The 27,153-nt window shown below is 39.5% G+C and overlaps 1 protein-coding gene across 1 annotated transcript in view; it reads left to right on the forward strand.

The window, feature by feature from the left end:
* The window catches only part of ANKRD44 (ankyrin repeat domain 44), a 73,085-nt gene that overhangs the window by 35,567 nt on the left and 10,365 nt on the right, over positions 1–27,153 (forward strand). The window contains exons 13-21 of the mRNA XM_010007366.1: positions 754–894; positions 3,684–3,764; positions 4,799–4,910; positions 16,277–16,348; positions 19,368–19,569; positions 23,344–23,422; positions 24,481–24,598; positions 25,628–25,844; positions 26,558–26,645. Of these exons, the coding sequence (XP_010005668.1) occupies positions 754–894; positions 3,684–3,764; positions 4,799–4,910; positions 16,277–16,348; positions 19,368–19,569; positions 23,344–23,422; positions 24,481–24,598; positions 25,628–25,844; positions 26,558–26,645 (1,110 nt within the window). The remainder of the gene's footprint in view (positions 1–753; positions 895–3,683; positions 3,765–4,798; positions 4,911–16,276; positions 16,349–19,367; positions 19,570–23,343; positions 23,423–24,480; positions 24,599–25,627; positions 25,845–26,557; positions 26,646–27,153) is intronic.

A 27,153-nucleotide genomic window follows, 5' to 3' on the forward strand; every position in this document is an offset into this window, starting at 1 on the left:
CAAGTAAGGAAGAAGGACCATCTGAATTTGGAAATAATGTATTCTATGAAAAATCAGAGTAAAATACAGTAGGAGTTCGGCTTTCCATGCAGAACTCTTGCTGCTGCAGTTATATTCCAGTCAGTCAGGTGCAGACTTCATTAAAGACATAAAAGCCATCCCACCCTCTTGAGTTCTGTTTAAAAAATATCACATATTTATGATTTTTCCTTCTGTCTTGCATGAATTCTTGTGCTTGTGGGGGTTGGACTAGATGATCTTTCGAGGTCCCTTCCAGCCCCTAAGATTCTATGATTCTATGATTCTGTGCTCAAGGCAGCACCTGGGTTATGATGGGAGGATTGTTGCTATTTGAGTTGCTTCCTAGAGTGGGTTTTTTTCCCCATATGAAGTGTTGCTATGAGCGGCTGTGCCAGCTAAATAAGATGCTGTGCAGGACACAGTGCTTTGCTCTGCCTCCCAGCTGGGAGAAAGTAACATGTATGCAGAGCAAAGCAGAGGCTATCAGTGGGAACACCTTGTTTGCAAGACAGAGACTGAGGTCTTGTATCCAATTAGGCTCTGTAGGAACACCAAGACTTCCTATTAACACAGTATTTTATTAAATCTGCATAACTTTGCATTTTATCACAGGAACATAAGGTGCTGATATTGATTGCTGGAAATCTGTAGGAATGCAGCAGTCAAGATTTGTCATTATCCTCGGTGGTGCATATTGGAATATGAGGTAACAAATTGTCACTTTTGTTCCAGGACACCTTTGCACTATGCAGCTGCAAATTGTCATTTCCACTGTATTGAGACACTGGTGACAACAGGAGCCAATATTAATGAAACAGATGACTGGGGACGCACCCCTTTGCATTATGCTGCTGCTTCTGACATGGACCGAAAGTAAGAAAGCCTCTTTGTTTCCCTGGTGTTTTGTTAAATCAGTGGTCCTTCTATTCTCTTCATGATGCTTTGTCGAGCCATAAGAATGATCCTGCTAGCAAAAGAATTTCTCTTGGATGTGTGCATAACTCCACACTGAGTTGCTCTGACTAGAAGCCAAATCCCCAGTGATGTGGCACTTCAGCTCTGTGGTTTACCTTTGATGTAACGCACAGTTTTGCAGCCGTCACGTCCTACTGAACTATTTTCATAATGTTTAGGCTTATGTTTTCCTCTCTGTGGTTTCCTCATAAGAGTAAGCTCAGAAAATTGTCTACATCTGGTTTGCAAGTCCATCAGAAGAGAGATGGAGTGAGAGATGGCAGAAGATGTTTTCCCAGATGGACTGCTGTGACAGACAAACATCTGGCTATTCTGACAGACTTTCTGGAAAAGATGGGATGGATCTATCCATCAGTTTCTTTCCACTGTCAGAGCTTATGAAAATGCTCACCCTGTCCAAATGGGTAGCTTTTTAGAGACTTTAAAAAGAGAAAGGCCTGGGGAATATCCTTTGGCAGAATGCAGTGCTGTTCTTGTGAGAAAGGGAGAAAACAGCTGCAAAACTTAGAAATCCTGTGGTTAGTGAGTGCAGTTCCTAATTCCCAGATAGCTGCATATTTTGGCAATAGCTTCCTTATAACATACTGTATAAAACAGGCTCAATTATTCTGTTACTTCCCATAGAAGTGTAGTGACCTGATTTTAGATCATCCAATGCTTCTCTGTCTCATTCCTTTAGACACTAAGGAAGTATTTTCTTGGTTTCTCATATAGTGAGGTTTGGCTTTATGGTAGAGGCTTAGTTGCCATACCAGAGCCTTGGTAGCTTCTTCAAAATTTGATGAGAAAATACTGGTATAAAAACTCTTTTCCCTAACAGCCTCAAACCTCAACAGTGCTGGGAAGAAGGCAGCATGATCTTCAAAGGTCTGTGCTCGGCCTTACAATCAGAGTAGGCTTCTAGGAAGGCTTTCACCACTGGATATTTCTAATTCTGTCCTACCAGGGTGAGCTGTTATTTGAGGTGTTGAGACTTTTGATTCTGTATATCTATAGAGACTCTTCTGTGTATCTATATAGACTCCTGCATTGAAACAAGCTCTTAGTTAACTTAAGGATTTAAGGATTAATCTACTTCCATCATTTATTTAAAAAACAAAACAAAACCAAAACTTTACTTTAGCCACATCCTGAACATTGGCAGGAATATATGGCCTTTATTTGCCCTCATAGCCCAAACCTAAGTTGATTCCAATGTGGTGATACTGTCTTCTCATTAAACTATTCAGTTTGACATGTTCTGGAAGAAGCCTTGTTACACAGATGAACTGCTGTTTGCAGTATGTGATTTTATAGGTCAGCATTGTTTTGGTTTTTTTCCCTGCTGAATGACATAAAACTCACAAGGCCAGGCAATCTCAGTCCAGAGAATATTCATAATTATTTAACTGTGGATGTGGGCACCTAATGACCAGGCAGAGATCTTAGTGCAGAGAGGCTGTTCTACTGTTTCAGCTGTTTTGGTAAGGGTTGCTGCTCATGGTCTGCAGAACGTACCTCTCCTGCAATGGAAATCACAACAGCATTTCTATTGGTAAAAAGGTGATTGTAGTTTCTGAGTGTATACTGTTTCTCCAGACCATTGCTTATTCTGTTCACGGAATCTTATTTTGTATTCTCACTGATTCGTAGTTAACTGAAGGCAGGTGCAGGTAGGATTTCAGCATAGCATGTGGGCACTGTCTATGAGCTTGCAACGTTAATATTAATGGAAGTTATTTTATTAATAATGACATTTTCCCTGAGTCAGTGGACATCAGACAGACCCTAAGCTTGTGGAACGATCCATTATTGCTTGTACCCATAGGAAGAAAGGCAAATCTTGATATTACAAATTAGAAATTGCATGTTAAAGAAGGAATGTACTGTTCCACATTGTGCAGAATCCCATCTGGAATTTGTGTCTTATATCGGGATTGAAATTAGCAAACTGTTCTTCTACAAACTTTTCAAGTGACTAATCCATGATGGTAAGAGTTTCTAAATTATTCTATGTTAACCTTGGTGCCCAAGAAAGATGATAATCACAAGCTTGTGATGGTAAGATTACACATCATAGTATTCTGTCTGCCATCCATTCAGCTAGGGAGTAGATGTGCCAAAAATGATCTGAGTGTGCAGGAATATGAAGACATGTTGAGCTCTTTGAAGAATATAAAGAATCTGACCAAGAGATCCACAGTGTTGCCAAGTTTTTTTCACAGAAAACGAGGAGAGTTAGTGACAGCTAATGCAGATTCAAGACAGATTTAGTATCAGTGATTGCAGTTTCTCTAAATCCAAAATACTAGAGAAGAACTAGCAGGTTAATGTAGTAAGAAACAAACTGTGCTAATCCTCATTTCCTCTCTGCAAAGTAAAAAAAATGCACAACATTGCTGTGGGAGAAGGGGAGGGATTCTAGAAAGCGGTGATAAAACTGTTTCTGATAGAAACCAGAATTTTCTGGGGTTATTTTTTCTGGCATCAACCTCTGGGAAAATAAACTGTAGTTGTCTCCATAGTTTGCAAAACTTACTAGCTGCAGACCCAGGCAGTACACTCATTTAACTTGTATAGTTCTTACTGTTGGCTGGGGGAGGTCAACTCCTTGAAGAGGATATTGGGGTGGGTGGCAGACCTCATCAGAGACACTAGTATGGTGTATTGAAAATAAGTTGCATTTTTCTGTCCTCTATGCTAAGAAGAAAGAATATTTTAGGTAACTCCCACGAAAATGCTCAAGAACTTGAAAGAGCCAGTGAGATGAAGGAAAAAGAAGCTGCATTGTAAGTTTGGTGTAAATAAAGCAGATAAGACTCCACTTCTGGAAAATGCCTCGGCTTTGGGCTGCAGTTCACACTCTGCTTTTGCTCATTTGTTGCTCTGCTGAACACAATGCTTGGCTGTAACGAGGGCTCACCTAAAGAAAAACAGCTCTATGCTCTTCTCTGTGTACAGAATCTCTAATATTTCTATTTCTGTGCCTGTTGCTGTCTCTTAATAGAAAATGTACTGCTTCATTAACTTACAAATTATTTTAATGCTTTGCAATGAGTATGTATGTTGCAAAAAGTAGACAGTGGCTTCCTCAATGTATTTGCTCTGCAAAAAGAAGTAGACAGTGGCTTCCTCAATGTATTTGCTTGGATTGGCACATTCATCTATCTGCTTCATTATTTTGTTGTTTTAAAAATCCCCTCTTTTGTATGCCAGCTTTACATTCTCTGCACATTACAAGCTATGGATGAAAGTACTAATAACAAAATTATTATTTCTTGATGGTATAAGGAAATGGACAGGAGCTATAAAGAGCACAAGGGATCCCTTGAAAAACACATTATTTAAAGAAGGAAAAAAGCGAGCAAAGAAGAAAATGTATTTATGTACATAAATGCCAAGAAATTTGCTCAATTGGGTCTTTATTTTTCAGCTTGCCCTAGTGCATGTTTGGAGGCCAATGGTTTGATCTGTGAGTTTTTACACAGAGTAGTAGCAAATCTAGGCTGCTTTTACATCATTGTATGGAGTTGTGTAGTTTTCTTTCAGGCTTCATAATTGAAAATAATTTTGTAATTTGGAGTAGCCACAAAGGTTGGGTCAATTATAGTTTTTTATTAAGATCTTCAAAGATGAGTGGGGATTTTCTGGAAATGGTGATTATGGGGAGCTCTTGGTGAAAAGAGGGAAAATTATAAGTGATTTGAGGTACTGCTAGAAATACAGAATTAATCGCCAGTTTTCAATGCCACTCATAGTAGCAGTGAGGGATGGGTCTGTTAAATATTGTGAGCTCTCATTTCAACAAGCGAATTGTCCACAGGTGTCTAGAGTTCCTTCTACAAAATGATGCCAATCCATCCATCCAAGACAAAGAGGGGTACAACACTGTGCATTTTGCTGCTGCATATGGGCACCGGCAGTGTTTGGAACTGGTGAGTGCCCAGACCATTCAGAAACCTCTTATCTGCTGATATATATATGTGTGTGTGAATGCTATTATTATAGATTCCCTGATGGTTACTATTTGAGTCCTTTGAATGTTCACAAATCTGTGAAAACCTGCAATATGGTGCAGCAAACTCAAATATACACAACCAGATGTATCACAAAAACAAGTTAATCTTGATAATCCTGTCCTTGTTGAACAAGCTGGTGCTTAAATGTTGTCTTTGAGTGGAGTTTGTGTACTCAAATTATTTTTAACTGTGACCAAAATATTCCTGGTGTATGTGTATGTGCCAGTAGTAAGGGAGAGTTCCAGCGTGTGACAGTGTATGTGCCTTCTGCAGCTTGGCACATTGTCTGACCTGTAAACTGAGTCAATGGCTTTTGTCAGCTGCATACCTCTTGCTTCTGGTGAAATTATAGGACCATTGATATGGTTAATGTAATCAAGATTAACCTCGTATGCAGTGTAACTGGAAGAGGTTTTGTTGTTGTTCTTTTAATATCCTAGACCAAAATTTTTAGCCAAAAGTTTTATTTGGGAGATGCATAGTAAGTATGGATTTATAGAAGCTTGTGACTTGTAAAAGTATATGTCATGAAGACGGACATTAACTGAGCTGCTTGATAGACAGGTTGATCCAGAATTATTGTGTCACACATGAATAGGCTTTAATTGCTTAAAAAAGAAAGCTCTAATTGAAAATTGTACAGATAGCCATGCTTTAGTAAGATCACTGTGTACTGTTTAGTGCTTTATGTTGTTTGGTTTGTTCTTTCTTTGTTGAAGAGTCAAAGTACTTAATCAATGAAAAGAAGCTCTGCGCAGGTGCTTTCACACCACCTTGACCAGTGCTGTCAGTTACTGCCACCACAAGAGAAATACTGCAGCCTGCCTACGTCAGGGTGACAACAGCTAGGAAACCCTCACCTGTAATTACCCCAGGGTCAGAATTCCAGGTGGGATGTTAAGCTTTTTTAGCTCCCACCTGCCAGCATGTATATTTAGGACACTTGAAATATCACTGGTCCTTTGTTGCTTGTGGCAGAGAGTTTGGCCTTTCCTTGTTTAGAACCTTCTCCTAGAGCTGATCACTCATGACTCTGCCTGTGGGGATGAAGGAATCCTCTGCTGAGCCTGCTGCCTATTTGGAGCAAAAGTAATTTTTTAAGGGCCTATATATAGCATAGCTTCCTCTGTGCTGTGTACAAGCTTACACTTACATGGCCACAGCAATGTGCACTGCAACCTTACCCCTGTCTTAGCACCAGATTCTTGCATGACTTGCACGAGCAGAGACCACCATAAAAGCATCTTCACTGAGGAATTGTCTTTCAGCCTTCGTATCATAGGCCCTGTGTGCCATGAGACATGAAGCAGGCACAAAGCAAGGTCTTCTCCCTTTTCTTTTGCTTGTTGCTGTGCATGTTTTCTGGCAACATATCAGTTGCAGACAATGACCTGCTACCAAGTCCTTGTGTTTCTTAGGCTGGCCAGACAAAAGGCAGAGCTGGGAATTTAGTGCATATCAGGTGTTGGGTTTTCTTTTAATTTTGGAGGGTGAAATACAATCTGTGGGCTAGAGATTGCTGTGCAGCAAGTGTTCTATATTTGGACAGAGAAATGCAATGTTTTCCTGTGTCAGTCGTCCATACTGTGACTATAGCTGCAGTTTAGAAAACCAAGATCAAGCATCCCTTCCAGAGCGATAGTTATATGGCACCTGTGAAAGAAAACTGCTGTGAATTTTAGCCTTTCCCATGTCAAGAACCACTAATGTGTACTGAGGACCAGGATTTTGCCATTGGTGTTTAGAGGCTGACAGGCATCTCATTTTTCATTTGGAATGCAAAAGCCAAATTTACCAGAAGGCATTTGTGCTCAATCAACAGTAGAACCAGGACTTGTCATCTTTGCACCCACTGTCAGAAGAAGGTGATTCAGTTTTGTTCATGTGAGCAGTGTCCCTTAGCTCTAGTGAGTTACTGAGTCCTGAGTTTAATAACTTTCTAATTGATAACAAGGACTAACTAGTTGATAAAGGCACCACCTTTACCTTGATTTCTTTTCATTGCTTGGATTCAGGATGACAACAGCCGAGACCAAAGTCTTGAGTAGCTGAAAGGTAATTGTGCTGTGGGCATGAAATGGAAATAATCCTTTTGTACTGTTGATTCCTATGCTTCCTCTGTTAAAGCAGTGTCCCCTATATTGCAAATAGACATTGCAATCCCATAATGCAATAAAATTGTTTTTGGCAGAGTTATTCGTGGCTCTTTGAGGGCTGTGTGTAAAAGCCTGCAGTAAGTGTTCATCTGGCACAGATGGGAAGGAGCCTTGCTGTCTTGTGAGACTGACTGGTGGCTCAGTCGCGCTTTGTTGTGCTTGCTGTGGCAGACCTATGACAAGGACTTCATCATGAACCCTGATCTTTATTTCTGGTACCTATTAACCACAGCACGTTGGCTGCTCTGGCTACTCATCGTTGAATGAAGCATCCAGTAAGGTTTAATTGTTTCTAGGCATGACTTTTAGCTAGAGGCCCCTTCCTTTCCACATAGCAGAAAGAACATCAAGTCATCAAATGCCATTTTAGTCCTCAAGCCTTTTAATTATCTGTATTGAAAACTAAACCAATGGAGATCCAGAAAACGGGCAGTGCTCTTTGCCTGGTTTCTCTCTCGTGCGCTGCGTTGGGCTCTCCCCGGGACGGCGCCGGCAGCTCCCAACTCCAGCTGAGGCTGCAGGTTGGCTCCTTGGGTTCGGGTGTAGAGGAGGTGCAGAAGGACAGCTGGGTATGTCTGGGACTACTTGGCTGGTTTTACTGCTGTGTGTTGGAAAGACATTTTTTTTTGTTGTTTTTCTTTGGTGCTAATGAAAAAGAAAAGAAGTTGCACAGTATTTTTAGTCGCTCTTACTTAAGGAACAGTGGGAGCCCAGAAACCCTAATTCCAATGTAAATACGTCTGGAGATATGCAGGGAGGTTTTTTTGTTTTGGTTTCACACAGGCAATAACAGAGATAAATTGATGTCTTTCTTAAAACTGCTAACTTTGAGCCACTAGTCAGTATTGCAGGAACTCTGACATACAGAACTCTAAAATATTTCGTGTCTTCCATCCTGAAGAATAGATTTTCCAGCAGGATTACCAGAATAAAACTATAAATTTTTAGTGCCAAATTAACTGTTATTTTACTGGTTTATCCCTTAGAGAAATATTTTCTGTTTATTATTGACAGCTCATAGATGAAAGTATTTAGGAATTGTCTTCCCTAGAACAAGGCAGTTCTTTATGGGCAAAAAAATTCTTAGAGGAAAGAGTTGATATAAAATATACAGCTTTAATTCTGATCAAAACTAAGACAAAGTGGATGCAAAAATAAGCTTGATTGTATGAGTAAGGATTACTATTTCTCTACATGCTCTATACTAAACTTGAGCAAAATGTTAGGGAATTATTTCAGTGTCAAAGAATATGGCAAGTTTATCAAAGACCATGTAAGATGATTTTTTTTTTCTTCCTTCCCCCCCCCACTGTTTTTGTAACAGGTATCTAAAAGAACTTATTTCTAAATAAATAGTCACTTAAAAATAAAGTCTGAAGAAGATGCAGTATCCAGTGGAGTTTTCTTCACTGAGGGATCTGATCTATGCTTTAAGCACCGTAGCTTCTTAGCATTGCAAAATATTTACAAGTTTGAGTGCAGTTTAGGAAAGGCTGGGTTATCTGTGAAAGTATATTTTCATTTTTTGAGTTCTATGTTTACTGTGAGCCCAGTACCTTGGCCTGAATTTAGCTAAATTTCTTTGTGGGAGGAGGAGACCTATTAGACAAAAGAAGGTTTAAGAGCGAAAGGTCGTATCCTTTGACCCAAACAAATCAAATGTGTGTTTGTGTGTTCAACCACAGAGCTTGATGACAGAAGCCTTTTTTCCTGGGGGACCCTTAGGTTTTCTGGGATATTAGTGGTGCAGTTGCCCTGCGCTGAATGACGTGATGTTGCTAAAAGGAGAAGAGTCGAAGCAGGTTCTTGAATTCTTTCTCCATCTGTAAGGACCCGTTCATAAAGGCTGAATGGTGGGCATGAGTGGGCAAGCAGCTCAAACTCCCATCTGCTTTCCTACTTCTAAAAATAAGCTCATGTTTGTTTAGAATGGGACTGACTTCTTTGGTGTTCAGTAGTCAGGGAGGTTGGTCACAGTTGCTAACTGGTATTTAGAGCTGATCACATCACCAAACTACTTTGAAAAAAAAGAAAAATATGGTGGGATTTTTCACTGAAATTGTCCTATCACAAAACCCTTATTGGTGTGAAAAGAATGAAATGTCAATTGTAATTTCACACTAAAATTCTGTGTGAAGTCAAGCGCTTTGTGCTGGTAAAAACAGGTTTCTATGCAGTGTTAGAGCAAACAGAATTAAATGCTTGTCTCCTGTAGTGAAATTTCTTCTCTGACTGTAAGAATTGATGGTTATTTTTTTTCTTTTAGTCTACTACTCTTTATTCCATTGGCAAATGAAATTCATGCTTTGGCTAATAGAAATTGAACCAGCACAAGGTCTGTTTCCTTTGAGGATGGGAGGAGAGCATGGTTTAAGCAAAAACTATCTCCAAAAGAAAAGGCAAATCTCAGTTTGCCTGGCTGCCTGAAGCAAGGTGATCTGCACAGCTGAGTGTGTCAGGGAGAAGGAACAGAGGGAGATTTCCCACTAGCAAAAGGCCATCTTGGCTGTGCTATGAAAGGGGAGAAGAGAAGGAAAACACCTTTTATTAGACCTGCTGCTACCACTGGAAAATAGTTAAGCTGTGCCTTCAATTAACCTGTGGAAAAGTTGAAATCACAGGCCCTGTAAGTCTTCAATGTGACTGCTACAAATCATGTGTATCTCTTGTCAGCAAGAATTTGTTCATTCATCCGAGAGCAGGACCCTGGTAATTAATGACAAGTAAATCACAAGTGTGATTGAGCTAGATATTAAAAAGATTTTTGATGCACAGGGATCTGGTTCAGATGCTTGTCCAGTGGCAGCCCCTGGGCCTGAATATCTTAATTTAGGGTATTTGTTCTGCCTTAGCCTTAGTGAATGCTTGTCCATCTCCATGACCAATATCCTCTTTCTTAAAGGAGTGTTTCATTGGAAGCCAGTTGTGATAGTGTTTCATGCAGTGAACAACTTTGTACCTAAATCTGTGAGAGCTTTTCCCATGTGGAAGCTCATTTATTAGTGGAGGAAGCTCAAAGTCATTCACTCAAGTGGCTCTAAAAAGGAAATAACTTAGGAATTTAATGTTTGAAAATAACTTTAATAAAGCTAATTTGTCTGTCAGTCACAGAATCCCCTGAATAACGGTAGATTGATTGAATTAAGTGTTGATGTCATCTTTAGTGCAGTATGTACCCACTGGTTACATGAACAATAGGAGCCTATATTTGATAGATATGCCAGTCTGTTTTGGCTTATATTTTATGTTCTGCAAACTAGATAATTTTGATCCTAAAAACATTATCTATATAGCTAATGCTGATTGTGAACTCCATGAACGCAGGAAATGACCATGTGCTTTGGCACCCTGCTGGCATTGTAGGACAGGAATATTGCCTGTTGTCTCTGATGTTTCTTTTCTGTCTCTCTGACAACTTTCGTCTTTTTTTTTTTAGTCTATGTTCTTATTTTACTATAGTGGAGAAGCAGGGCATGTACATCTGCTGCCTTCTGACACAGAATAACAAGGTTATTGCAGATTTGCAGGAGATACTTTTCCTTCAGTTTGGAGGGGGGGTCATGGACTTTGGCTGTTGCCTTAAATACCTGTCTGTGTTGTTTAAATGTAAATGTGTGAAGAATATTTGGGGCTCTCTTTTCTGCTGAATCTGATGAAAAGGGCATTTGATCATGGCATATGGGATTGCATTAGACCATATAGCTCGGAAAGAGCTGTGGGCAGTGGGATGTTGGGGGTATAATCAAGCTGATTTTACAAGGCAAGATGTTTGCCTGGAAGAGCAGGCTTTCAAAAAGCAACTATTCTTGGTCTCTTGGTATTTGTATTCTTACAAAGCAACCTAACCTCGTTAGTGCAACTCTGCCACGGCGTGTGCGTTTTGACCTGAATGTCTGTATTTCGTCCATTGAGTAGATTGGTCTTAATTATTCTTACTGAATATTATTTTCCTCTTTCCCCTTCTCACTTATGACATAATGCAACTGGTATCTATTCTGAGTTGCTGTCTGCCAGTAGGCAGTAGTCCCATTGCTTCAGGAATATTTCATCTGTAGGTGGCCAGTGAAGAGACGAGCGCTCACAGAATCAGGTCTTGCTTTAGGATTCTGTTCATGCAGTGCTTGTAGTACCATTTATTCTACAGGAAAAACAAAGCAAAAAACCAAGAAGTGCTTGCAGTTTACCATTATGCTTGAATATTTATGTCTTTAATTATTCTAATTGACATTTTTAATTAGATTGGAAGCAAAACTCCATTGGATATAGTGAGTAAATGAAAAATGATTGCATGTCATGTATTTTTATTTAAACTTCTTACAGTATTTTGCAAATTCTTTGTATTCACTCTGATGAAGCTTGAAGAAGAATCACAGCTTGTAACTAGCATGCCATGTACTTCAAGCCACTGCATGTGTGCTGCTTTCTTTCCATTGGATTTCCTTGCTGTTGCTTACAGGCTTTGCTATAGAAAGTCTGTTGCTTTTCCTCAGTCAGTCTTAGGAGCTGTGAGCCAAGTGCACGTACCTGACTGGCATGACACTTTTCTGGATGTTAAAATACCTTTGCATTTGGTAAGGCATTTTGCAGTGGTGAAATGGAGCCAACAGTTGTCTGTGTTCTGGAAGCTTGTGGCCAGTTTCAAAGTGGTTCAGAGAAGAAATGTAAATTACATGTCTTTGAGTGAGAGTGAATTTAAAAAGCACTTGTGTGTATTTCACAGTAGAGGCACAAATGAGAGGAGAGTCACAAAAATCCCACTGAAAAACAACATAAAAATTTTCACTTTATTTCACCAGCACTCAAATTTTCTAGGTGAAGAGAAATTTTTTAAGGAGAATAGTTTCTCTACATAAAAGCTTTACTATATCTTTGACACAAGTGTGTAAAATTTTGAAAAACTTTCACTGCATAGGAGGGTCCTTAAACCAACCTCTGAGGCTTCACTGAACCTCTGAGGTAGAATTTCTGCCCAGAAAGAAACACGGTATATGTGATTCAAGTGTGAAAGTTCCAGGTTCAAATATCTGTCCTGACTGACAAAGAAATTGGACTCCACACCCTGGGAAGTGGCCGGCATACTATCCTGGCTGGTACTGGGTAGGAGCTCTCGCTCTCATTTGGAGCTGTCCTGCTTTGTATAAATAGTCATTGGGTGAGAATGTTCTGTGTAACCAACCCATGAGCATGGCACTCCTATGGCTTAACACGGAATGATTTTGTGTGAAGTGGAAGAGCTCCAACTGAAGATTAGTATCCCAGGTGAGAACAGCCAGTGGCCTGGAGGTCTGCTTGAATTTTGAGATTTAGATATGTTTAAAGATGAGCATTGTTCTCTTATATGCCAGGTAAGTGTCCTGTTTGCATGGTAGTGACTGTTCTGGTAGGGTATTGGATATTTAAACTTTGTACTGGCAGAGTTGCATGGAACTACTAATAAATGTCTTCAGACTCAATCTACCTAAGCACGTGTGAAAGTCCTTGCTTATCTTTTTTTAACTTCACCCAGTGTGAGTTAAACTGATGTAAACAGTTATTAGTCTGATTTTTAAAGCTTGATTTTAAGAAAACATAGGACACCTGGGTTAAGGATGTCTGTGGGTTTTAACCTGATCAAATTGATGTTATTTGATAATTTGTGTTTACAAACATCATAAGGGCTTATAGGGTTGATTGTTCCCCCTGAGGATATGTTTTTACAACCTCAACTTTTTATTAATCAAGAATAGTTCTGTTATTTAAAAATGTGATTCCCTGGTATAAAGCAGTACAGAGGTTCATTTTGTTACTTTTTTCTACCTCATCTGAAACAACTGATGACAGTCTTCAGTCTTGTGCTTGCTACTTGTTGGAAAAGCCTTTATTTAAAAGAAGCTGCTGCTGGTATATTTACCTCCAGTAGAGACAACTATCTGTGGCAATTTGTTAGAAAAAAAATGAGATAAAAAGTGACATCCTAGCTGATGTATTCAGTTCTGAATGTGACATAAAAAATTGTTCCTAGTGGCCAATTCAGAATGAACTTGTAAGTGATAAACTACATTGCTATGTAATTATTGCAGAAGAGCAAGGTTCAGCTATTGCTTTTGTCTTAATTGCCTTTTGATCAGCTCATTGTGTGTGTGAAAATTTCTGATCACTGTTTGCTTAATAACCATTCAGAGTAAAGGGCATTTACAGGTAATACACATGTAATCTAGTGTGTGTTAATTTTACAATGGCAAACAGCACTAAACTGAAGAAGTTCATAACAGCACTGGAAGTATGTGTGTTGGAATGTAGAAGTTGCCTCCCTCACTAAAATGGGAAAACTCAGAGAAAAGTCACTGGAGCCCCAGTGGCAGCTGGATCAACACTTTGGCACCGGGGGAAAGGCTGTGCCTGCAGGTGTGGGGGTGTGACGGCTTGTACAGCATCACACCTTCTGCTTTCTCTTGGGGTTTGAGGTAGCACCCATCATTACTGTGTCTGTGGCTGGCAGTTTCTTCTGACATCTTCCTTTTAAAAGTGTAGTTTAAATCTTTTATGTATACTGAAAGTATTACCTCCTTCTCTGCCTAATGGTAATTTTAAATTACCAAGATGGTCCATGAAGCTTGTTTAACTACAGCTGTCTTTTAGAATATATGGCAGTCTATTAAGAACACCCATATAAAGTATCCTGGCTCATTAACTAATGTATCTCAGTCAAAAAAGAAAATGGAAGGGGGGAAGTACCCCACACTATATCTTGCCATATAATCCTTTATTGTAACCATAGAGTAAAATAAAGTGGTAAATCCTCTTATGCCTGGAAATACACTTACTGTACAACTAAAATAAAATTGTGAGAACTGTGACAGTTATTAATATTCATATGGAGCTGGGGCAGAGAAGGCAGTTTATAATAGCAACCTTGTAGTGCTATTAGTTTGTAACAACAGAACTGAATAATTGACACGTTTTATCTTACTTTGTCTGCATCTCACTCCCAAAGCATTCACATTCCTGTTTCTCAGTCTGAAGAAGACTTCACAAAATAATTACATACAGTATCAAATCGTGCTGTCATGGGAAGTGAAGGGTCGTACTGGGAATTTACAAGAGGCAGAAAGAGAGTAAAGGGTATCTTTACCTTTTGAAAGGTTGTGATCTAACCAGAGAGAAGAATGCCCACCCATTTAATTTGCAGTCTCTCTGCACTTTTCTGACACCTGCTTAAAAGCTGCACACTATCAATAAATGGAAATGTATTCAGCTAAAAGACACAATTTCAATAGCATGAAGACTTAGAAACCAGATATGCTGGGAGATTCTCCAGTCAGTCACCGGTAACCACAAACTTTTAGTCATTCATGCTTACTTGCCTGTCCCCACTGAAGTGCCCTGGCCCAGCTCCCAGCAGGCAGGTGTGTACCTACTGTGTATCACTGCACAGCTGGATCCCTGGGCAACCTCTGTGCCTTTCAGCTTCCATGGCTGTCAGGCCACATGGTTTTGAGCAATAAATTCACCTTTTTAAAAACTGATGCAACTGTGGGTAGCTTCTTAGAAGTATACGCTGAAATTGGAGCGTTACTGGAGCTAGAGCACCCCTAGGACACCCTGTTTTATGTGTTCTTCAAAATGTGTATGTGATTTACTAGAAATATATTCTTAGAACCATAGAAGTGCTGGTGAAACTGGAGAATTGTTTGGTAACTCAGACCTGATCCTTTTTGTCCATTTGTGCATGGTGTTCATCCTCAAGTGACTTAGTTTTGATTGTTATAAAGTGATGCTTGACAAGGCGCAATAACAATTGTTAGTGCTGTGTCTTTACTCTTCCTCTTCTTGCTCTCCTTTATAAGTTCTCTTCCTGCACTGCCTGGCTATGTATCTGAGAGCTACCAGGTTTACCATCAAATTCTTGTTTACACTTAACTTTATGATGGAGACATTCAACCTTAATGAGTAAGGCAATTATCTGCCTTGCTCCAGGACACTTCTGGAGCCTTCTGACATGTTAAGGGAAGTATTTGATCCTGGAATTTCAACAGATGATGATGAATGTAATTAAAAAATATTAAATTAGCCTGTTGTGCTGGTCTTATGGACTTAAGAGTAAAGGTCAGTATTAGGCAGGTGGCAGAACAGGCTTAGTGCTTGGGTTTGTTACATGGGATTTTTATTTTGTTTACTCACTAGAGAAAATCAGAATGTATTCATGGGTTCAGAGCTGGCTACTGCTTCAACCTGTTTATATTTATCCTGTATAAAAGCAGGACAATATTCCAAACTGGAGGTGGATCCACATAGTAAGACCAAATGTGTTTCCTAATTCCATCACAAACCTACTGAAAAAACTGGTGTGGGACTTGATTCCTCCCCCCTACCACTGAGCTGTAGGGATGTGTTCAATTCTGTAATTCCTCTTAATTCTCAATTGGATAAGTTGCCAGGGTTCATGTGCTGGCATGAACTATGGATCCGTAGTTCCTCCTCCTAGATGGACAGAAATACCCTAGGGTTAAGCCTTAAAATGTTTGGGATCCCTTGAAATGAAGAGAATCATATAAAAGCATTATGCATGTTTTTAGATGTTTGTAAGAGATCAAGGATGTGTTTCAGAAATCTGTCATTACAGGAGAAAGTTCTACATTGATAAATTATTAGAATTATTATGAATGACTCACAGATCAGTTATAATTATTCCTAGCCTTAATTATGTGTCAGAATGATCTGAAATGCTGTATCAGCAGCATTTCATGTGTATTCATGCATTACATATGTATTCATGAAACTGTGTTTATTCCAATGTAAACTTACTGAGGGCTCTATTCTGCAAATCCTTTGTTTTGAGGGCTCCTTTCTCATCCAAGCGGGCCCTATGATTTCAGGGAAACTAATTAATTACGGTAAGGATGGTCATGACAAGCTTTTAAACTAGTTTTATAGTTTTACCCTATGGGGAAAAATTTGAAAATACTTAACAGAAAAGCTTGTCAAGTATTTATTCCTCATGGTCCTTCAATACTCACAGCTGACATCTCAGGACAAACTATATCTTCATCTGCTGCTTTATAGGCTGTAAGAACTTATCCACTCTCATGCAAAGGTGTTTTAAGACTGTCTTTTTCTTTCTTTTTTTTTTTTTTTTTTTTCCCCCAGCTTCTGGAAAAAACCAACAGTATCTTTGAGGAATCTGATTCTGCAGCTACAAAAAGTCCTTTGCATTTAGCTGTAAGTATGAGATGTGTAAATTATTTGATCAGCATCTCCTAGCATAATTCCTTAATCTCTGTCTTTGAAGCAGGTTTAATCATACTCTTGCTTTGAAAAACTTCAAAAGGGATGTAGACCTAGATGTAATAAAAATAGGTAACAGTTCTGGGCTAGAATAATTAAGTTTTTGGCAGTTGAAGCTCTTGGTTCTTATTGACACTAACACTTGAGTACGAAGAAGACAGGCACTGAAGTGAAATCAAATGGAAAGTCACAATTTTTATTTATAAATAGTTAGAAATTTGGGGTCGGAACTTAAGCATATGGATTAGGTCATGGAATGGGATACTCTGATGTTCTCCTGGAAATCTGCAGTGCAAAAAACTGTCTGGTACACAGCAAGGTGTGGGAAAGCATGCTTAAATCCCAGCAGTGCCCTGGGAATGTGTCATGGAAACTGTGCTGTCAAAAGGGGATCTGGCACATGTGGCCTCAGATCACAAATACTCCTCCTTCTCAAGAGTTCAAGATTCATGATCCCTCTTCCCAGTTTTATTGTGCAGAAGCACAGAATAGTTAAGGTTGGCATGAACCCCTGGAGATCAACTAGTCCTACCTCCATACCAAAAGCAGAGTTAGATGCAGCAGGTTGTCTCAGGGCTCTGCCCCATCACATCTTGAGTAATGCCAAGTATGGAAGGTTCACAGCCTCCAGGCAATCTGTCACCATCACAGTAAAAATGGAGGCTTTTTTGCATTAAATGGAATTTTCTTGTGTTTAAATTTGGGCCTGTTACCTCTTGTCTTGTCACTGATCACCCCTGAGAAGAGTTTATCTCTGTCTTCTTTGCTCCCTCATCAGGTGTTTATACACATTGATAGACCCCCCCAAAAAAAGAAAGCATTTTCTTTTTGAATCTGAACAGTCCCAGCTCTCTCATCCTCTCCTCATGCATCTTTCACAGACTGGCTCTTCACTGAATATCCAACAGCACTGTGAAGCTGCCCTCCTCTTGAAAGGGAAGCAACTTGCTTACTTGAAAATAGGGGCAAGTTTTAGTTCTGTAGTGATCATATTTCAGTTTCCCCTGCAGCCAGAACAGCTCTGACCTGATGTTTGAATTATCCACATGCAATCTGAAGGAGCAAGAGCCAAAACAGTTGGGTTAAAAGTCTGAGTTTGTTGCCAAACTCTACTCCCCATCTTTTTTTTTTTCTGCAGTTTGAAGACTGTGGGAAGTAGAGTGTCACTCCCAAGCCCAGGGAGGAGTTAGAACCTGCACTATCACCCACACAAGCTCCTGGGCTGGGAAGGGACTTGCCCTGCAGCTGGCCGGATAGCAAACTCATTTCCTTTCTGGTCCCTCTTGGGTACTTGGACACTGCCAGTGCCTCTCCCTCTTGCATATGTTGCTGGTTAATAGCAATTAATTCACCTAAGATACTCCAAACCCACAGTTCAAAAATAAAGAAGCCTACATAGAACATCACCATTTCCATGTTCAATTGCAGCTATCTAAGAGTGTTTCTGATGTTTGTTTCAAACCATGCCATGCATTGGGGTGCCTTCCCCAGCTCTAGCGGTGTCCACACAAATCTCTCCACATGTGGATCCAGTAAGCCAGTATGCTACACCAAAACAAAAAGTCCTGTTAAATGGCTGATATGGTGCAGTGGCCAAGGCCTCTGCTTACAGATGTTGGCCCCTAGATTGGAAATAGGGTTTAGAAAGAAGGGGTGGAGTAGCAGCCAAGAAAATACTGACCTGCCATTCCCTGAGGCTATAGCGCATGAATATGATCATGACTAAGTGACCGCACAAGGAAAACCAACAGGAAGAAAAAGTCAACTTCATTATTCTTTCAAGGAGAAGATGGGGTATACAGTCTGCTTTGCACCTTCAAGACAGATAGTTGATATTGTGTCAAAGATCATGCTGTTGCTAATTGTTTTCTAAGTAGAGTTGTCATAAAGAAGAAAAGCTGACAACCATGTCAGGGTGTTCTCTGAGATACGGGTTCCCTGTGCCCTAATCCCCCTTTGCTTTTCTTTTGCGGCATTTGCCTTTGCTTTTCTTAAGTAGCTTTCTTGATCTAACAGGGAAATAATTACCTGCACTGTCTTGTTCTTTTTAGCTCTTGACAGTGGTCACTAGGAGCAAGATGCTGCCACCACTACTTAACCTTGAAATTCAGTGACTCTTTGGTTCCTTCATGTTTGCATTTCTCCTCTGTTTTCATTATTTGCTTCAACCCTGGTAATACTAACTGTATGTTCATGTATAAATTAAAAGGATATTCTCTATGAGTCTGTCAGTAAGGACAGGAGGGGGCAGTACCTGCAAAGCTGAGTGAAATGTTTCCAGCTTCTGGGGCCGTCCACTGGGTTTTGACAGTGTCACCTATGTTTCTGCATTTGGCCCAAATCTGGGTATAGATCTGGAGATGCATCTACTTGTCCACTGTAGTTGTTCTACCAAAAGATCCTATTGGCAGAAATACTTCATGAAGCATCAGCTAAAAACACTAGGTCAAAGCAGTGTCTGTATTTGTACAAAGAACTGTATTGAGAGTTGCTTTGGTTGGATTGGAGACCAGCAGATGTGTTGAATTTAGCAGCCAGTTAGGTGCTAATCCATGCAACTTCTGACCAGCATCACTCTAGAGAATCTAGATTCTGAAGCAAACATTTCCCTGAAATATACTGTACAATGTGAAAAATTAATTGTTGATTGATCTGTGCTGAATCGCCAAATTATCACCTGAAATTCCTTACATTGGGTTGTACTAGAAGATTTGAGAAAAATCAACTATCATCATTTCTGTCCCTGAACATTCAGAATTTTTTAGTTTCTTGGCTACAGTGTAAGTTGGGAAAATACTTTCAAATCGAAGAGAGATTCCTAAGGAATCAAGAAAACAGTGATTTCTACTGTGTTTATGAGACTGTGACAGTGGTGGATTTTGTTAATGTTTTTTGTCAAAGTCTTTGCAAGACAGCAGTTGAGTTATTTATATGACACATTTCATATTTCTAGGCCTATAATGGTCATCATCAAGCCTTGGAGGTACTTCTCCAATCTCTGGTAGATCTGGACATTAAGGACGAGAAGGGACGCACTGCTTTGGACCTGGCTGCGTTTAAGGGACATGCAGAGTGTGTGGAAGCTCTCATCAGCCAGGGTGCTTCTGTCACTGTAAAAGACAATGTCACTAAAAGGACCCCCCTTCATGCTTCAGGTGAGTGTGCACTTATGTTCCACTTGTGGTATAAACCCTACAACACAGAAGCAGTTACCTTTACCTACCTGCTATCCCTCTGCACGTTTCTTCTAAATGGAAGAAGATTTTGAGGTGTACTGAGGACTGCTGCTTTGTTTGCTGAGGTCCTACAGCTAACCCTTGATCTTTCACTTCCTTGGTCTTCTTTCCTCTGACCTTCTGGTTCAGTCCTCCCTCACACAGAATCCTGTGTTTTTCCATACTGCTGCTGCTTTGCCTCTGTCTTACGTCTGTGTGACCAGCTGCTCTTTAAGATGTGTGTTTCCTCTATGACACCTTCTCTTAATGGTTCCTCGGCCGAAAAATCAGGGGAAGTGAGAACATTTGCCTCACTGCTTCTCCTGTGGAAGAAAGGTTGGAAATACAGGTAGTGTCTCATTGGTGATTAATTTATCCTGAGGTTCAAGACTTTAAACCTTTTGCAGGGGCAACACTGCAGAAATTCACCCCTTTTCAGACATCCTGAGCTAGCTTGGGAACTTGTTGTTGCTGGGATTCTGCTCCATTCCTCCTGTATTGAGTGCTAATTATGCAACGTGCATAATTAACTGGAAAATGTAGAATTTGCCGTTTATTCAAAGGTTATAATTTAATATGTACCTGTCAGATAAATACACAAAGGTGTGAAGGAAGCATCTGTTATCTGGCTCTTCATCGGGGGGCTCAGTACAGCATAGCAGGGACCTCTAGTGGGAAGCAAAATTAATACCGCGTTGGAGAAGTAGTATTTTCAAGGCCAGACTTAATTGTATTTCTGTTTATCTTTTAATCTTGCTTGGATTAAAATGTATATACATCCTTTAGCACCAGTTTGCTCTGTGTGTGTGATCATATAAGTGCAGCTTGAAAGCATAAGTTCAAAAAGACTATTATCAGCTTTGTCTGCTGTACTGAAGAAAATGTGTGTAGTAGATCTTCACAATATGCTAAATGCTTTCTGCCTTCTTAAATTTTGCGTCAGAACTGAGTACATTACTCCCCACAATAACCTAATGATACAGAGATGTGCTGCCAGAGCTTACATATCAGAAATTTGAGACCAGAATTCAGTGAGAGTAGTTTTCAGTTGGTTTTGAAAAAAATACAAAATACTAAATCCAGCTGATCCTCACCCTGGTTTAATCAATTAAAATCAAGATTTGTGCTGCTACAGAACTGTAGCTGTGTTGGTCAAGAGCTTTATTACAGTCATTTTCAAGCATAGCTTAGGATCTGATGATGAGCAAGGTGTGACTTTGCCAAGGTGTTACATCTTCACTATAACAATGATGTTGCATTTATTTAAAATGTTGGTTATAGTGACATAGGTGTCTTGTCACAGCTGATTTATAAAGGTTCTTCAACACTGAGAAAAGTAAACGGTAACAAAACCATATTTTTGTTAATAGCTCTGACTGGATTTGTTGAATTGATCTATTGGGTAGAACTGAGTATATTTCTTGAATAGAAGGTGCTATTTTTATAGGCATGATTATTACATTCTGATTGTGGTTTGTTTCTTTTCTCTTTTAATTTGTTTTTAAATTGCCCCTGTCACTGTAGTATGAGTGTCTTCAGTCTAAAACTGGTAGAAAGACTCATTGAAGACTTTTCTGGTCTGTGATACATTTTGCTTCTCAGATTAAAAAAAATTTTCCAGAGATACAAACAAAATGTTCTCTAGATCTGCAGTGAAGCAAAACTAGGCATGTATTAAAAACAAAACAAAACAAAACAAAACCCTGAACCCACAGTTAAGAGACACTAAAGAGAACATGTCCCTAAGCAGAAGGGAAAATATAGCACATACAGGCTGAATATTTGAACTCTTAGTAAAGGAAATGTATCACTGTTTTGAATTTGGAGGCTTTTAAATGAGAGATAAGTGCACTTTGGGTAAATATCCTTTAAGACAACATTTAGAACCTTCCACTCAAGGGCTATGCAGATTTCTGTGGAAATTAGCTATGGTGTAAGGGTTCTATCTTTGGCTATTACAAAAAGCCACTTGAAAGCTAATGATTTTTATTATGCCTTTTCATAACAATGCATTCTGTTTTGGAGTGTTTTAGCAAAGATGGTGCTGCCCCGGCGTGATGCCACTGCAGTATTCTTTTATTTGCAGTGCAAGTGTAAGACGAAAATTGGCGTATTTTGAGAAATCAAATAGAATTCTTGCTGAATTTATCCCTTGAGTGACAATGTGCATTTGCACACATCAAAGTGAATACTTGTATTTGCTGTGCACTGGAAACAAACAAGAAGGCGTGTGTGCCCATCCCCTTAAACAAGTTTGCCTTCATTCCTTCTAATTACGTGAGCACAATTAATTGCCGAACTCAACAATTAAGGAGGCTTGGAGTGGTGGACTGAATTACAGGATTCTGGAGAGCTCTCTTCAGTAAAGAGATTTGTAACTTCAATAGTGAAATAATTCACCTAATGAAATATTTCTTTTTTCTGTCTGTCTCCCTCAGGAAATAGTCTGCTTCTGACCTCATAATATGGAGAATTTCCTTAGCCTAAATTATATGTTCCCTGTATCATTTTATTACCACCAGACTTGCCCCCAACTAGCTTGGGGAATCCATTGCAAATGTTCCCCTGGTGTTAGTGTTGAAGCTCTGTTGGCAAAGCTATTGTTCCCTGCAGGGTCTGCAATGCTGAGCAATCGCTGGGGCAGCTCCTAAGAGTTGCTGGGACTATCTATTCTAAAACTCATTTACCAAAATCTTTTTCAGATGTTGGTGTGAACAAGTTAAGATTTCTCTTCCTCCTGCTGGCAGGAGTGAGATATTTCTAAATATGTTTTTTAACCTCCTAAGCCAGTGACTCATCAGTCCTGCAGAACTGTTTACATGCTACGTGTATGGCACAACTTAGTGGTAAATAACTAAAAATGTCTTTTATTTTTCTGGGTAGAGCAGCTGAGATTATTTTCGATGAGTAAGATTTAAATGTGACGATGTGCACCCATTCCTCTGCCAGAGTGATGTGACATGGGTGGTGTTCAAGGGTTTTGCCTCAGCCCATAGGGTGTGGGCAGAGTGGCTGCATGACTTGCTATAACAAGAACATGATCTATATCTACTGAGTACAGGAATTGCTGTTTTTCAAATGAGAAAATACTGTCCTGTTCATCCCATGAGTTGTATAAAGCTGAAGCCTTTAAGCCAGCTGACACACAGATGGCTTTCCAGTGTGTTGTGTTTTAAAAAGCAAACTCTGCTTTTGAGAAGTAGCTGTGGCTTCCAGTAACATAAAACTAGAAGAGCTGGAAAAATGAAAAGGTAGTTTGGTTCTCAGGTGTTATGTTCTGTTAGGAACGTGACATTTGTATCATAGGTCATTCTTCACAGATCCTTCTTTCCCCATAGCAGCACTGAGGAACTTGCTCATACAGTGCACACAGAATTCACGAGCCTTGCTGACGTTCTGCCTCCTGTCTCTCCGATCTGATTGTGGAAGCCTTGTCTGCTCCCTTGCTTGGATGGATTTTGAAATGCTGTCTGATTCAGCAGAAATCTTCTCCATAGTGAAAATGGCCGTTTCTGTTTTACTCATGTGGGTTTTTTGTACGTAAGAGAAATAATCCTCGTCTAACCGAGGTCAGGGAAGACTGTGGGACTTCTTATGCAGTGGAATATTTTCCTTTTTTATAAGGAAATTTATTATCCATAAGCATTCCAATGAAAAGTGTCTGAAATTAAACGTATTTTAATTACACTCTTTTTTTTTTTTTTTTCATTCTAGTCATTAATGGCCATACACCTTGTTTACGGTTGTTGCTAGAAGTTGCAGACAACCCTGATGTGACAGATGCCAAAGGACAGTAAGTTTTCTTTGTGATGGTTTTTCTTTCAGCTCTCATTCAAATAGCATCTAGGATTTCTTACAAAAACAAACAAACAAACATTTATTTGAAATACTGTATTTCCTGCATCTCTCTTTATAGAATTTTGCAGAGATTACAGGGTATACATTCAATTGATCTAAGACGTGGAAAGGATTATTCATCAATCTGAGCCTTTCCTTCATACTTCAAACAATTCTACAGGGACGCTGAGGGCCAGACTCAATAAAAACTAACAAGCTCCTGAGATGTTTCTATAGAGAGTAGGAGTCTTTTTCTTTCTAAAACATTGTTATTTCAGGGTTTAGTCAGTATATTAGGCTGGTGCAGTGGGAAAGAATGTTCATTTGAGGTGATACGTGAATCTGAGGTATTCCTACCAAAAATTTGCTTCTTGCAAGGGAGGGAGAATAAAGCCTATTTTTAGGCTTTATTGTGACTGGTTTAAAAAACTCATTTGGGATGCCTGGAAGATATCTGACTATACATATAATTTTAAACTGTATTAGTCTTCTCTAAAAATAGGAGGAGAATAGATCCCTTTGAGAAAAAAAAAGAAAAAAAAAGAAAGATATGTTTTTCTAAATTTTGGCTTGAATAGTTTCCTCACATCCTTTCATCCCCTTTAAGCAATTGTGCAGCATTTACAAAGGAAATGCTTGGTATTGTGGTCATCTTGGTAACTAGCAGGAAAGTTCATTCACAGCACTTAGGTATTGCAAAGCTCCTGTTGCTGGAGGTGACAATAATTGTAGTTTAAGAGAACAGATGGTCTTGACTGATGTTGGTCTATAAACTGATTACAGTGAGTTTGCTTCTATTTCAGTCCTGGTCGTTGGTTGTTAAACATCTTAATAATTTCATACAAAAGGTCTTCACTTGGGTGTTATATAGACGAGTGTGGTGAAAGAAACAGGTTGTTGGGTAGGAACAGAGAGAAGTGCAGGCCTTCCTGATTCCCACATTTCTGTAGGCTAAGAGTGGCAAGTAGTATGTAATTGTATAGCTCTGACTGGTTTGTTTTTGCTTTTTTCCAGAACCCCACTAATGCTTGCAGTGGCATATGGGCACATTGATGCTGTTTCTTTATTACTTGAAAAAGAAGCATCTGTAGATGCCGCTGATCTCCTGGGATGTACAGCTTTACACCGAGGGGTGACTTCATTTTTTTTATTCTTAACTGTTTTACTGTGACTACAAGACACTTTTAAGTACAGGGATAGTGAATGGCTGGAACATAATTACAGGGAACACTGTAATTAAATTATTGGAAACATGACCAAGCACAGTCAATGATGTAAAAAACAGGATAAATCTCCTCTCAGTAATACTCTGCTTTTGGCTTTATTTCACATTCACTTTAATAAAGTAGATAAAATACTGGTTAGACCAATTTTTTCTGGCTCTAGACACTTTAATGTAGCAGTAATTATTTTTATAACTGAGCACATTATGAATTCTGAAAAGAATTTCTTTAAAAGTACTGCCCAGCATTTATTTTTTCTTGGGGAGGATGGTGTAAATAAGTAAGCCTTAAGTTTTGGTCTGGACTCTGAAACTTGAGGCAGATCTAATGTTTTCTAAGAGTCAGGTTCCTACCCCGTGTGAAGGTGATGCAAGAGATGATACTTATACAGAACTCTGTGATAACTGCAGTGAGCAGTTCAGCTTAGGAGCCCAGCACGAGTCTGTAATAAAAGCTATGGCATAACATTTCTGTTCTGAGTTGATACTTATACATGAATGTGACTGAGATGTCAAACCCTAGGTACAATACAGATGTCAGTTATAGTAACTGGCCAGCTGATAAAAGAACTTTTCATGTTTCTGATTACTTTCTTGATCCTTTTTTTCCTCAGTTCTTCTCTCACATTCCTATATGGTGTTGAGAAGCCAGACTCAGGTTTTCTGAACCTCTTTCTCATTCATCTGTTTCCTTAGTCTTAAACTCCTCGCTTCTGTGCCTCACTTAGTAGAGTCTGTTCCACAGACTAGGAAAGACAGCACCAAATACATTTCACAGTATCAGTTATCACAGGTACCTATGGGAGCAATAAAGCTTTCATCTCTGCCTTCTGCATCCCATCCAGGCCGTTTCATGTTCACCAGCATCAATCCTATCCCATGTTTCCTGGGCAAGAATCTGTATTATGTCAATGTCTTTACTCATTCCTTTGTTACCAGATTATGACCGGGCATGAAGAGTGTGTTCAGATGCTGTTAGAGAAGGAAATCTCTATCCTGTGCAAGGATGCCCGTGGCAGGACACCCCTGCACTTCGCGGCGGCGCGGGGTCACGCCACTTGGCTGAGCGAGCTGCTGCAGGTGGCACTTTCGGAGGGAGACTGCAGTCTGAAGGATAATCAAGGTTACACACCACTGCACTGGGCTTGTTACAACGGTAAGGTTCTCCCTGTGGACTTCTGCCAAGTTCCAGCGTGGCCTCAGCTTTAGGGAAACACGATAGCAAAGCAGCCCCAACACCACTTTGAGCAGCTTGAAATGAAGAGAAAATTATCCCCCCTCGACTTGCTCTCTGTGGTGAGCATTTGCTATGTTCAGCCTTCAGGTCAAAAGCCAGGGAAATTCCAGCAATACTTTCCAGTGGCTTTGCAGCTCATTTGCTTGCAGTCACAGGAGGCCAAGGTGAAATTCTGTTTTTACAGACCTCAGTGATTAAAGTCTCATGGATTTCTGTGGGGCCAGCAATGCTCCTTTGTGGTGTCACCTTCTTAATTATTGATGCAAGATGCCGCCAGAATAGATGGATATTCTGAACTTAACTGATTATTCTAAACTGGATAATCTGAACTTGTTGCTTAATATAAGGATAAAGCTTCCTAATGCCATAATTGAAGAACATCTTTGCAGATGTGTAAAGCAATGTCTAATATTAGGCATCCATAACATCACAAAAGAAAAAAACACCTTCCTCTTCCTTTCCATGTTTTTAATAAGTACTGGTGTTAGCCTGGATATATCCTGCTGCTGCCACTAAAAAGAATTTAAAAATCCATTTAACTGGATTGTTAAATTCTAATCCATGCAAGTCTACTAAAAATTAAATTAATTACTTGCCTTATGCAACACTGGGAAATGTTTATTCTCTTGTAGGTCATGAAAACTGCATAGAGGTACTATTGGAACAAAAATGTTTCCGCACATTCTATGGAAATAGCTTCTCTCCATTGCACTGTGCTGTGTAAGTAGCAATGTTCCATAACAAATGCTTTAGGATATGTAATAGTTTTAAAGCTGATAATAAGTTTGTGAAAAAAACAAAGGAAAAAACAAAGAAAAAGGGAGAGAAAAAATACTTTTGCATAAATTTCAAACATTTACACTTCTGACGAAATTCTCACTTGTAATGAAGTGGCTGCATTTTTGCTTCCTTTTGTTTACAGCTAAAGACCTATGTCTTTTCTCCACACAGGCTGGGACTTCATAGCTCTTTCATTCCTTCTTAGGCCATGACCTGGGCTGTAGTGCCTGTGTCTGTGTAAGGATGAGCATTTGAGGTTCCTATGAAACACAGTGGCTGAAAGTTAAAAAATCTGTCAGATTTAGCAACAGAAACAAAGTGTTAATGAAGGAAGGATTTCAAACAACAATCTGTGCCATGCTAGAGTAATGTCCTGTGCAGGCCATATTTTTTCCAAGACATCCTCAGCCGAGTGTTTTCCAGAGTGATTTTCTTCATGGCCTCTTTC

This window comes from Chaetura pelagica, unplaced genomic scaffold (assembly GCF_000747805.2).
Source record: "Chaetura pelagica isolate M959 unplaced genomic scaffold, ChaPel_1.0 scaffold21, whole genome shotgun sequence".
NCBI lineage: Eukaryota > Metazoa > Chordata > Aves > Apodiformes > Apodidae > Chaetura > Chaetura pelagica.